This window comes from Tachysurus fulvidraco, chromosome 2 (genome assembly GCF_022655615.1).
Source record: "Tachysurus fulvidraco isolate hzauxx_2018 chromosome 2, HZAU_PFXX_2.0, whole genome shotgun sequence".
Taxonomy (NCBI): domain Eukaryota; kingdom Metazoa; phylum Chordata; class Actinopteri; order Siluriformes; family Bagridae; genus Tachysurus; species Tachysurus fulvidraco.
The window spans coordinates 1,737,759-1,750,258 of NC_062519.1; the positions used below are offsets into that span (position 1 = coordinate 1,737,759).

Here is a 12,500-nt window from a genome sequence, read left to right on the forward strand (position 1 = left end):
TCGTGTTGTGAGCAGGACTGTATGAATTACCCAGGAGGCTACGAGTGCTACTGTGCCGCAGGCTACAGGCTCGACTCGGACGGCTGCAGCTGTGACGGTGCGTGTTGCCTTGAAATCCACGGAGACATCGCGGAGCATTGTGTTGATTTTTTACTTCACGTTGTGTTTTGTCGTACTTCAGTCTGATGATTTACAGAGTTATGACCCATCCATATCTTCAGAGCAGACTGAAATTGGTAGACTCTTTATTATTGTCTTTAAGACTTGTCCTGAGATACAAGTGATCCTGAATCCTTCTGCACTTCTGAAGACGGTTGCTGTAGATGATCCTCCTTGGTTTGCTTTAGGTTCAGGCTTAAATCTCCATTGTTGAGTTCAGAAATGACTGATTCATTAGTATTAGTTTATTAGTAGTTGTTCATTACCCCTTTTTCCACCAAACAGAACCGGGTGCTGGTTCAGAGCTAGCACTGGTGCTGGTTCAGAGTCGGTTCCACTGGAGAACCTTCTAAGAACCGGTTTGCCTTTCCATCGGTTAGAGAGCATCACAGCGCCGAGTGTGACGTCACTGTATACGTGTCACGTTACACAGCGACGTTAGCGCAGCAGCGACAAACACAAACACAACAACAATGGCGGATGTCGCTTTACTGTTAATGCTCATGGCTTTGTGAACCTACATGAACACCCAAACGCGGCGAATCCGACGTGTACGTGCGGCTCCGTGTAATCTGTATAAACAGAGGTTGTAATCGATAAAGTACATAACGTTATTTTATCGTTAACACAGAAAAAATGTAGCCTTAGCATGTAGCTACCTACTATCATGTGTGCTGATAATGTATCATATCGTGGTAAAGTAAAAGTGTATTAAACATTAGTATACTTAAGGTACATTATCAAATGTGCTAACAGTAGCCCCGCCCACAGCCCCGCCCACAGCTCCTGACGCAAGCGGTTCTTAAGTCTAGACCAGCAACGTTTTGGTGCTAATTAAGAACCACTTTTCCTGGTTCAGAGCCGGTGCTTTGGCGGTCGAAAAAGACAGAACTGGTTCTAAATTAGGATCCGAACCCGCACTCAAACTGCCCCGGTGGAAAAGGGGCAATAGTGTTTCTGTTTACACAGTTGCACTTTTTTGACCATACAGTACACAGCTGTAGATGGGCTGCTTCCCCTCAGTCTGGTTCCTCTCAGCGTTTCTCCCTCATTTCATCTCAGGGAGTTTTTACTCACCGCCTGGGATCATTTTTAATTTGTACTTCTGAAAATCTTCGTTATGAAACAGTCCGTTGTTTAAAAAAAAAAAAAAATTGTAGAATATAATTACAGTAATCCCTCGCCACTTCGCGGTTCAAGTTTCGCGGTTCATGTTTCGCGGCCTCAGCGCATCGCTGATTTTTCAAAAATATTCATCGAAAAATAAAAATAAAAATGTTTCCCAGGATGCCAGACAAAGAGAAACTCTCTCAGAGGCTTTGTACATACCCTCAGACTGAGACGAGGCACGTGATTGGTTCCCGGTGTGAGATCTGAGCTGATCGGCTGCGCATCATCGCATCCTCTCCCAGCCTCTTCCCTTGTCGTATCTCGCCACTCTCGTTCACGCTGTCAACTGTGTCTCACGTATCGTGTTCGAAATTAACTTCTCGTTAAGCCCTTATGATGCCTCCTAAGCGCCGTGCCTCTGCGAAAGATTCCTCTAGTGAGCCCAAGAGGAAGAGGAAGATGATGACCATCAGTGAAAAGGTCAAACTTAGCGCCAATCCTACTTCGCGGATTTTCACCTATCGCAAGGGTTTCCGGTCCCCAACAACCGCCAATAATGGAATTGAATTCTATTTTGTAGGATTTATATGGGACCAACATCGTAAACGCGCGGACGGATCGATCGACAGATTTAGTCTTCAATAAAATTACTTCCTTTTTGTCATTCAGGAAATCATAAACATTAAAATGTTTCTGTTCCATCGACAGGAAACTGATGTGAACGTGGTGTGAAATAAGAGGTTAAATGTAGGACTGGTGTTGATGTAACCCTGCTGGCACCAGATGAAGTGGTTCTGATCCAAACATGGGTCAAGTTCTGTTTAAAGTCGTTTGTAATTTGTTCCCTTATCGATTTCCGTCGGCATGAAAAGTTCTCCATAATCATCCTTCTACTTCAGTGGAAGAGTTTCGACACTTAACGAGTTTCTCTTAACGGATTCGTCCAATAAATGTTTAGATGTTTATTATTGGACCGCGCGTGTGTGTGTGTGTGTGTGTGTGTGTGTGTGTGTGTACAGATATAGACGAGTGTCTGGCTGAGAACGGAGGCTGTGAACACGAGTGTCAGAACAGCGCCGGTTCCTTCAAGTGTTCCTGCACACCAGGATATGGTCTGAACACGGACCGTCGCTCCTGTACATGTGAGAACCTGTTACTGCTTCTGACCATCATCTCCTTCACTTAACACGTCTACAGTCATGTAACATAACGTGTGTGTGTGTGTGTGTGTGTGTGTGTGTGTGTGTGTGTGTGTGTGTGTGTGTGTGTTTTCAGTTCTGGACAGAACAGTTCTCCACACCGGTCAGGTGAAGGAGACCTGGCTGTTAAATCTGATCAAGGATTCCTCACAGCCGGAGCACTATGATGACTACGAGGATGATGAAGGAGAGCTGCGTGCTGAGAACACACTGACAGAAAAATTCGGTTAGATGCCGATCTTCTCCCGATCTGCAGATGTGTGGAGTTACATACACGTGATCCAGTCGTGTGGTTTTGGTTGGTAGTGTGGGATCTTGTGATACTCGGCCGTCTGCAGACGAACGAAGCAGATCCTGTGTAGAACCTCAGGCTTGTTGTTCTGGAGGAAACCCTGAAAGCTCTTGTATTAAAAACACAGCCAGGGTTCCACAGACAACTCGGGGAGGAACACTCGAGGAACTTGTTTCAGTGCCGTTATTTCCTACTAATGTGGCCGTTAGTTCACCTGCAGTGGTGTTGCTGTAAGGACCAAAAACATTTCACTGACAGACGTTTTCTATAAAAGACTCTCTGATGTTTTATAAGCAGCTTTACATAATGACATACTACTGACACACCACAGGCAGAGTGACTCTATCTGGTCAGATATACAACAGCCATGTTGGCCTTAATAAGACATTCATTTGTTCAGTTAAATATAATTACCTCGTGAAACTAAACAGCCAATCAGGTTCCAGTATGCAAATGTAGGCCATGTGTAACAGGCTTACCAGGAAAAGTGGGTGTGGTTTATATAAATTAGCATTTGCATGAGGATAAACAGCTCAGTGTGTTGTTTATGTCATTTATAATGATGTTATACTTCTGGGTAAATAAAAGGCTGAATAGTGAAGACTTTATTTTAGTTTTCAAACCTGCATTAATACTAACCTTCTCTCTCTCTCTCTCTCTCTCTCTCTCTCTCTCTCTCTCTCTCTCTCTCTCTCCCCCTCTCCCCCTTCCTCCCCCTCTCTCTTTCTCTGTCTATGTCTATCTCTCTCTCTCTCTTCTACATCTCTCTCTCGTCTCCCCCCTCCTCTCTCTCTCCTCGTCTCTCCTGCTCTCTCTCTCCCTTCCTCCCCCTCTCTCTGTTTCTCACTCTCTCTCTCTCACTCTCTGTTTCTCTCTCTCTCTCTCTCTCTCTCTCTCTCTCTCTCTCTCTCTCTCTCTCTCTCTCCTTCTGATTGTCCTCAGTGTGTTTGAACGACACTTTCGGCTCGGACTGCAGTTTGTCCTGTGACGACTGTATAAACGGAGGAGTGTGTAACACACACCGAACTGGATGTGATTGTCCTGAAGGTTGGACAGGAATCATCTGCAACCAGAGTGAGTTCTGATGGACAGATCAATTCAGAGCCACGCCCACATTTCTGTCATCAACTTTTATTTGTGTAATTGTGTGTATACATATCTGACGTGTGTGTGTGTGTGTGTGTGTGTGTGTGATGCAGCTTGTCTTGAGGGTTGGTTTGGCAGAAACTGTTCATCCCAGTGCAAGTGTGAGAACGGAGGTGTGTGTGATCCGGTGACTGGAAGCTGTCGCTGTCCACCGGGAGTCAGTGGAGAACGCTGTCAGGACGGTCAGTTAAAACACACACACTACACACACTACACACACACTATACACACACTACACACAAACAACACACAACAAACACAAATAACAACACATACAACACACTAACACACACACTACACAACAAGTAAACACACACACACAAACACACACACACAAACACTAAAAACAACACACAAACAACACACTACAAACTACACCACTAACACAAAACACACACAAAAACACACAAACAAAAACACACACACAACTACACAACACTACACACACTACACCACACACCACACTACCGTACAAACACACCACTACCACACACACCACACCTACACACACACCACACACACCACACTACCACACTACCACTCCACACAACCATACACACCCACATCACACACTACACATACACACACACACACTACACACACACACACCACACACACACACACACACACACTACACACACACACTACACACACACACAAGGCCTGGCAATGTTTAAAAGATACTAAGGATGACAACATGACACCAGTTTAATAATTCTGTATTTATTACTAATTACATTACTATTATTATTTGTTTTTTATGACTTGTGACTTTTATATAAATGATTTTTGTCCCCTCAGGATGTCCTAAGGGTCTGTATGGAAAGCAGTGTAATAAGAAATGTAACTGTGCGCATAACGGACGATGTCATCGCACATACGGTGCGTGTCTGTGTGACCCGGGACTGTACGGACGCTTCTGTCACCTCCGTGAGTATCCCATCATCAACATCATCATCATCATCACCATCATCATCATCATCATCGTCGTGTAGTTCGATTCAGGATCAAATTATTTATAATTCATTTTGGTTTTATGTTAAAAGGTGGATAGGATTCTTCTGTTGTTTACATCTTCTGTGTCTCGTTCCGTAGCGTGTCCTAAATGGGTGTTTGGACCCGGCTGCTCGGAGGAATGCAAGTGTGTCCAGGAAAACACTCTGGAGTGCCATCAGAGATCTGGCACCTGCTCCTGCAGGCCTGGATATCAGGGTGAAAAATGTGAGAAAGGTCAGAGTCGTACAGAGAGCTGCGAGAGAAGGATACACACTTTATTGTGTTATTGTTGGTTTATATTCCTCAGGGTCTGACGTGTGTGTATATGTGTGTGTATATGTGTGTGTAGAGTGTGATGTAGGCTTCTATGGTCATGGCTGTGGTCAGAAGTGTTCCTGTCCGTCCGGGGCAGCGTGTGACCCTGTGACTGGAGTTTGTCAGCGTCAGTGTCCGGCTGGTAAAACAGGAGTAAACTGTGATGAAGGTGAAAATCACACACTACTGGAGTAAATAACACACACACACACACACACACACACACACACACACACACACACACACACACACACAGACACACACACTGGGGTTAAGTATTAGCACTGTTTGTACCGTGTGCTCTTTTCTTAGATTGTACAGATGGGAACTTTGGGATTGGCTGCTCGGAGTCATGTGACTGTTCAGGTGCTCCATGTGACAAGGCGAGCGGTCAGTGCCGATGTCCTGCAGGGAGGACGGGCAGCCGCTGTGACGGAGGTGAGACAAAGGGGTTTAATTTAAGGTCTCAGGGCAATAAAATATGTTTTTAACTCATTATAACAGTTTGGAGGAAATTGGCTGTACACATTTGGTCAAAAAAAAATAAACTTAATAAAAATAATGTATTACCTCATGAAATGTAACAGCCAATCAGCTTCCAGTATGCAAATACAGCCCATGTGTCTCAGGCTTACCAGGAAAGTGGGCGGGACATATGTAAGTGGGCGGGACATATGTAAGTGGGTGGGGCATATGTAAGTGGGTGGGGTATACGTATGTGGTTGGGGCATATGTAAGTGGGTGGGGCATACGTATGTGGTTGGGGCATATGTAAGTGGGTGGGGCATATGTAAGTGGGTGGGGCATATGGAAACTGTGGTTTGCTTATTGATATAATTAGAATTTTTTGTTGTAAAAAAAGTGAAAACTTTTTACATTATTGGACCTGTAAATAGTTTGAGGTCTGGACTTGATGTTGTATAAAGTGCTTTCTCTCTCTCTCTCTCTCTCTCTCTCTCTCTCTCTCTCTTTCTCTCTCTCTATCTCTCTCTCATTCTGTCTCTCTCTTTCTCTGTCCCTCTCTGTCTCTTTCTCTGTCTCTCTGTCTCTGTCTGTCTCTCCCTCTCTCTCTTTCTCTGTCTCTCTCTCTCTTTGTCACTCTCTGTCTCTGTCTGTCTGTCTGTCTCTTTATCTCTCTCTCTTTCTCTGTCTATATCTCTCTCTCATTCTCTCTCTCTCTCTGTCACTCTCTGTCTCTATCTCTCATCCTCTCTCTCTCTCTCTCTCTCTCTCTCTCTCTCTCTCTCTCTCTCTCTCTCTCTCTCTCTCTCTCTCTCCCCCAGAATGCCCTGCAGGTCAGTGGGGTCTGGACTGTAAGGACACATGTCCCGTGTGTGAAAACGGAGGAGTGTGTGACAAACACGACGGCTCATGCCTTTGTCCACCAGGATACATGGGCCGACTCTGTCAAAACTGTGAGCAAGTAAATCTGTGTACATGTGAAGGAAATCTCGGGTTTTATGAGTAAAACAAATCACATTCAGAGTTTATTTATTATCATATTTACATCATACAGTGGAATGAGAACAGAAAGGGACGCATCGCCCTCTTATGTCTGTTACTATGGTAACCTCAGTCTTCCTGCCCTAATAACTAGTAAAACATGTAAAATAACATTTAACATGTACTGAAATCTTAACGTCAGGATGGATTAATATCGATGGCGTTATGCTAAGCTTCGGTGTGTGTTGTGTGTGTGTGTGTGTGTGTGTGTGTGTAGCGTGTCCAGCTGGTCGTTTCGGTCAGAGCTGTCAGATGAAGTGTGTGTGTGAGAACAGCGGGCGATGTCACCCCGTGAGCGGACGCTGCTCCTGCGCTGCCGGCCGGACCGGTCCGAACTGCAGGAGAGGTAGATGTGTTTCATCACGTGTTTTCTCTCCATGTATTTATATTCCTGTATGTTCTGTATATGCAGCGTTTATTTTGTTTGTTTGTTTACAGCCTGTGATGCCGGACACTGGGGTCTGGACTGCGTGAGCGTGTGTGACTGTAGGAACAGCGATGGCAGCTGTGACGCAGTAACAGGACAGTGTAACTGTGAAGCTGGGTTTACAGGAGCACGCTGTGACCTCAGTGAGTTTCACACACACTCTTCAGCTCTGTCTGGCCTTTAGTCACCCAGTGACATCATCACACTCATTGTGTCAGTAGGAAACACTTCTGTGATGTATATAATGTCATATAACATGTACTCACTCTCACTCACTCATTTCCTACCGCTTATCCGAACTTCTCGGGTCACGGGGAGTCTGTGCCTATCTCAGGCGTCATCGGGCATCGAGGCAGGATACACCCTGGACGGAGTGCCAACCCATCACAGGGCACACACACACTCTCATTCACTCACACACTCACACACTACGGACATTTTTCCAGAGATGCCAATCAACCTACCATGCATGTCTTTGGACCGGGGGAGGAAACCGGAGTACCCGGAGGAAACCCCCGAGGCACGGGGAGAACATGCAAACTCCACACACACAAGGTGGAGGTGGGAATCGAACCCCCGACCCTGGAGGTGTGAGGCGAACGTGCTAACCACTAAGCCACCGTGACCCCCTGATATAATATGTAGTGTTCACTAATTCAGAACCAAATCTAGAACCCTGTTTCTCTCAGTTTAAATAAATCATGTTACTTTAATGATCTAAGATCTGACACAAACATTTATACATTACAGATGTGTAAGAGTCTCATCATTGTGTCTTTACTTTCATGTTTTCCCAGAATGCCCTGCTGGGTTTTTTGGGCTGGGCTGTCGGCAGCGCTGCCAGTGTGATAACGAGGCATCGTGTGACCATGTTAGCGGAGCGTGTACCTGTAAGGTGGGCTGGACAGGAACCTTCTGTGAGAAACGTAAGTCTTTGTCTTGGCTTTTCTTTCATTAGATCCAGTATGTGTATACATTATTAAATGTGTGTGTGTGTGTGTGTGTGTGTGTGTGTGTGTGTGTGGGTGGTATCATCAGCCTGTCCTCAGGGTTATTATGGACTGGACTGTCAGCACAGGTGTGTGTGTTTGAATGGAGGAAGTTGTGATCAGCTCAGTGGGAAGTGTGTGTGTCCTGCAGGCTGGATCGGTCCTCACTGTAACCTGAGTAAGTCGAACACTTCCTGTCATTCTATTTATTATGTAAATGCAGACATGATGATTGGTGCTCCTGCTCATCTGTGCTTCTCTTCTCTCTGTTCTCCAGCGTGTCCTCCTGGATTCTACGGTGAAGGCTGTTCTCAGACCTGCGCTTGTCAGAACACCGAGCGATGCCACGGCACAACCGGGCAGTGTGTGTGTACAGAAGGGTGGACGGGACCGAACTGCTCACAGAGTGAGGAATGAATCTGAACATCAGCACTTTGCTGGAGCAGCGGGTGTAGTTCACGTAAAGGGAACTGCTTTATTTATTTATTTATTTATTTATTTTCTTCAGAATGCCCAGAGGGTTCGTTTGGGTCGGGCTGCAGTCAGAGGTGTTTGTGTCAGAACGGCGGGACGTGTGACAACACGGATGGAAGCTGCTCCTGTCCCAGAGGCTGGATGGGGACGGTGTGTGAGCGTGGTGAGTATGGGGGAGGGAGGGGGGAGGGAGGGAGCGAGGGGGGGAGAGGGAAAGAGAGGGGGGGGAGAGGGAGGGGAGAGGGAGGGAAAGAGAGGGAGGGAGAGAGAGACACAGAGAGAGACAGAGAGAGAGAGACAGAGACAGAAAGAAAGAGACAGAGAGAGACACACAGAGAGAGAGAAAGAGACAGAAAGAGACAGAGAGACAGAGAGAGACAGAGAGAGTGACAGAGACACAGAGAGAGACAGAGAGAGTGAGAGAGACACAGAGAGAGACAGAGAGAGTGAGAGAGACACAGAGAGAGACACAGAGATAGAGACACAGAAATAGAGACACAGAGAGAGAGAGACAGAGAGAGAGAGAGACACAGAGACAGAGAGAGAGAGAGACAGAGACAGAGACAGAGAGAGAGAGAGAGAGAGATACAGAGACAGAGACAGAGACAGAGAGAGAGAGAGAGAGAGAGAGAGAGAGAGAGAGATAGAGATTAGGGTGTCTGTGTGGTCGCTCAGCATCTCACACCAAACTTTAGTCAGTTTTTATCAGTCAGATTTTTCCATTTGTTGGTTTTACCCTCAGCACAACGTCCCCTAATGACTTCTACAGCTCGGTCTGTGACGTCCTGCCGCTCTCTCTCAGCACCGCTCTCTCTCAGCCCCGCTCTCTCTCAGCACCGCTCTCTCTCAGCCCCGCTCTCTCTCAGCCCCGCTCTCTCTCAGCCCCGCTCTCTCTCAGCCCCGCTCTCTCTCAGCCCCGCTCTCTCTCAGCACCGCTCTCTCTCAGCACCGCTCTCTCTCAGCCCCGCTCTCTCTCAGCCCCGCTCTCTCTCAGCCCCGCTCTCTCTCAGCCCCGCTCTCTCTCAGCCCCGCTCTCTCTCAGCACCGCTCTCTCTCAGCCCCGCTCTCTCTTAGCCCCGCTCTCTCTCAGCCCCGCGCTCTCTCAGTACCGCTCTCTCAGTACCGCTCTCTCAGCCCCGCTCTCTCTCAGCCCCGCGCTCTCTCAGTACCGCTCTCTCAGTACCGCTCTCTCAGCCCCGCTCTCTCTCAGCCCCGCGCTCTCTCAGTACCGCTCTCTCAGTACCGCTCTCTCAGCCCCGCTCTCTCTCAGCCCCGCTCTCTCTCAGCACCGCTCTCTCTCAGCCCCGCTCTCTCTCAGCCCCGCTCTCTCTCAGCCCCGCTCTCTCTCAGCCCCGCTCTCTCTCAGCCCCGCTCTCTCTCAGCCCCGCTCTCTCTCAGCACCGCTCTCTCTCAGCACCGCTCTCTCTCAGCCCCGCTCTCTCTCAGCCCCGCTCTCTCTCAGCCCCGCTCTCTCTCAGCCCCGCGCTCTCTCAGTACCGCTCTCTCAGTACCGCTCTCTCAGTACCGCTCTCTCAGCCCCGCTCTCTCTCAGTACCGCTCTCTCAGCCCCGCTCTCTCTCAGCCCCGCTCTCTCTCAGCCCCGCTCTCTCTCAGCCCCGCTCTCTCTCAGCCCCGCTCTCTCTCAGTACCGCTCTCTCAGTACCGCTCTCTCAGCCCCGCTCTCTCTCAGCCCCGCTCTCTCAGTACCGCTCTCTCAGTACCGCTCTCTCAGCACCGCTCTCTCAGCCCCGCTCTCTCTCAGCCCCGCTCTCTCTCAGCCCCTCTCTCTCTCAGCCCCGCTCTCTCTCAGCCCCGCTCTCTCTCAGCCCCGCTCTCTCTCAGCCCCGCTCTCTCTCAGTACCGCTCTCTCAGTACCGCTCTCTCAGCCCCGCTCTCTCTCAGCCCCGCTCTCTCTCAGTACCGCTCTCTCTCAGTACCGCTCTCTCTCAGCCCCGCTCTCTCTCAGCCCCGCTCTCTCAGCACCGCTCTCTCTCAGCCCCGCTCTCTCTCAGTACCGCTCTCTCTCAGCCCCGCTCTCTCTCAGCCCCGCTCTCTCTCAGCCCCGCTCTCTCTCAGTACCGCTCTCTCAGTACCGCTCTCTCAGCCCCGCTCTCTCTCAGCCCCGCTCTCTCAGTACCGCTCTCTCAGTACCGCTCTCTCAGCACCGCTCTCTCAGCCCCGCTCTCTCTCAGCACCGCTCTCTCTCAGCCCCGCTCTCTCTCAGCCCCGCTCTCTCTCAGCCCCGCTCTCTCTCAGCCCCGCTCTCTCTCAGTACCGCTCTCTCAGTACCGCTCTCTCAGCCCCGCTCTCTCTCAGCCCCGCTCTCTCTCAGTACCGCTCTCTCAGTACCGCTCTCTCTCAGCCCCGCTCTCTCAGCCCCGCTCTCTCAGCACCGCTCTCTCTCAGCCCCGCTCTCTCTCAGTACCGCTCTCTCTCAGCCCCGCTCTCTCAGCACCGCTCTCTCTCAGCCCCGCTCTCTCTCAGTACCGCTCTCTCAGCACCGCTCTCTCAGCCCCGCTCTCTCTCAGCACCGCTCTCTCAGCACCGCTCTCTCTCAGTACCGCTCTCTCTCAGCCCCGCTCTCTCTCAGTACCGCTCTCTCAGCACCGCTCTCTCTCAGCCCCGCTCTCTCTCAGCCTCGCTCTCTCAGTACCGCTCTCTCAGTACCGCTCTCTCAGCACCGCTCTCTCTCAGTACCTCTCTCTCAGCACCGCTCTCTCTCAGCACCGCTCTCTCAGCACCGCTCTCTCTCAGCACCGCTCTCTCAGTACCGCTCTCTCAGCACCGCTCTCTCAGCCCCGCTCTCTCTCAGCACCGCTCTCTCTCAGTACCGCTCTCTCAGCACCGCTCTCTCAGCCCCGCTCTCTCAGCCCCGCTCTCTCTCAGCACCGCTCTCTCAGCACCGCTCTCTCTCAGCACCGCTCTCTCTCAGCACCGCTCTCTCTCAGCACCGCTCTCTCTCAGCACCGCTCTCTCAGCCCCGCTCTCTCTCAGCCCCGCTCTCTCTCAGCACCGCTCTCTCTCAGCACCGCTCTCTCAGCACCGCTCTCTCTCAGCACCGCTCTCTCTCAGCACCGCTCTCTCTCAGCCCCGCTCTCTCTCAGCACCGCTCTCTCAGCCCCGCTCTCTCTCAGCCCCGCTCTCTCTCAGCCCCGCCCCGCTCTCTCTCAGCCCCGCTCTCTCTCAGCACCGCTCTCTCAGCCCCGCTCTCTCTCAGCCCCGCTCTCTCAGCCCCGCTCTCTCAGCCCCGCTCTCTCTCAGTACCGCTCTCTCAGCACCGCTCTCTCAGCACCGCTCTCTCTCAGTACCTCTCTCTCAGCACCGCTCTCTCTCAGCACCGCTCTCTCTCAGTACCTCTCTCTCAGCACCGCTCTCTCTCAGCACCGCTCTCTCTCAGTACCGCTCTCTCAGCACCGCTCTCTCAGCACCGCTCTCTCTCAGTACCTCTCTCTCAGCACCGCTCTCTCTCAGCACCGCTCTCTCTCAGTACCGCTCTCTCTCAGCACCGCTCTCTCTCAGCCCCGCTCTCTCAGTACCGCTCTCTCTCAGTACCGCTCTCTCTCAGCCCCGCTCTCTCAGTACCGCTCTCTCTCAGCCCCGCTCTCTCTCAGTACTGCTCTCTCAGTACCGCTCTCTCTCAGCCCCGCTCTCTCTCAGTACCGCTCTCTCAGTACCTCTCTCTCTCAGCACCGCTCTCTCTCAGTACCGCTCTCTCTCAGTACCGCTCTCTCTCAGCACCGCTCTCTCAGCACCGCTCTCTCTCAGCCCCGCTCTCTCTCAGTACCGCTCTCTCAGCACCGCTCTCTCTCAGCCCCGCTCTCTCTCAGTACCGCTCTCTCAGCACCGCTCTCTCAGCCCCGCTCTCTCTCAGCACCGCTCTCTCAGCACCG

General features: G+C 50.5%; 1 protein-coding gene across 5 annotated transcripts in view; it reads left to right on the forward strand.

Moving 5' to 3' along the window:
* megf6b (multiple EGF-like-domains 6b) overlaps positions 1–12,500 on the forward strand; it is a 73,270-nt gene that overhangs the window by 47,117 nt on the left and 13,653 nt on the right. For all 5 annotated transcript variants that reach the window (XM_047810593.1, XM_047810590.1, XM_047810591.1 and 2 more), the window contains 16 exons: positions 1–97; positions 2,289–2,411; positions 2,545–2,694; positions 3,703–3,834; positions 3,960–4,088; positions 4,708–4,836; positions 5,002–5,136; positions 5,252–5,386; positions 5,530–5,655; positions 6,501–6,632; positions 6,938–7,066; positions 7,159–7,290; positions 7,945–8,073; positions 8,186–8,314; positions 8,414–8,542; positions 8,645–8,773. The exon at positions 1–97 is cut by the window's left edge and continues 29 nt beyond it. In XM_047810593.1, coding sequence (XP_047666549.1) covers positions 1–97; positions 2,289–2,411; positions 2,545–2,694; positions 3,703–3,834; positions 3,960–4,088; positions 4,708–4,836; positions 5,002–5,136; positions 5,252–5,386; positions 5,530–5,655; positions 6,501–6,632; positions 6,938–7,066; positions 7,159–7,290; positions 7,945–8,073; positions 8,186–8,314; positions 8,414–8,542; positions 8,645–8,773 — 2,065 coding nt within the window. The remainder of the gene's footprint in view (positions 98–2,288; positions 2,412–2,544; positions 2,695–3,702; positions 3,835–3,959; positions 4,089–4,707; positions 4,837–5,001; positions 5,137–5,251; positions 5,387–5,529; positions 5,656–6,500; positions 6,633–6,937; positions 7,067–7,158; positions 7,291–7,944; positions 8,074–8,185; positions 8,315–8,413; positions 8,543–8,644; positions 8,774–12,500) is intronic.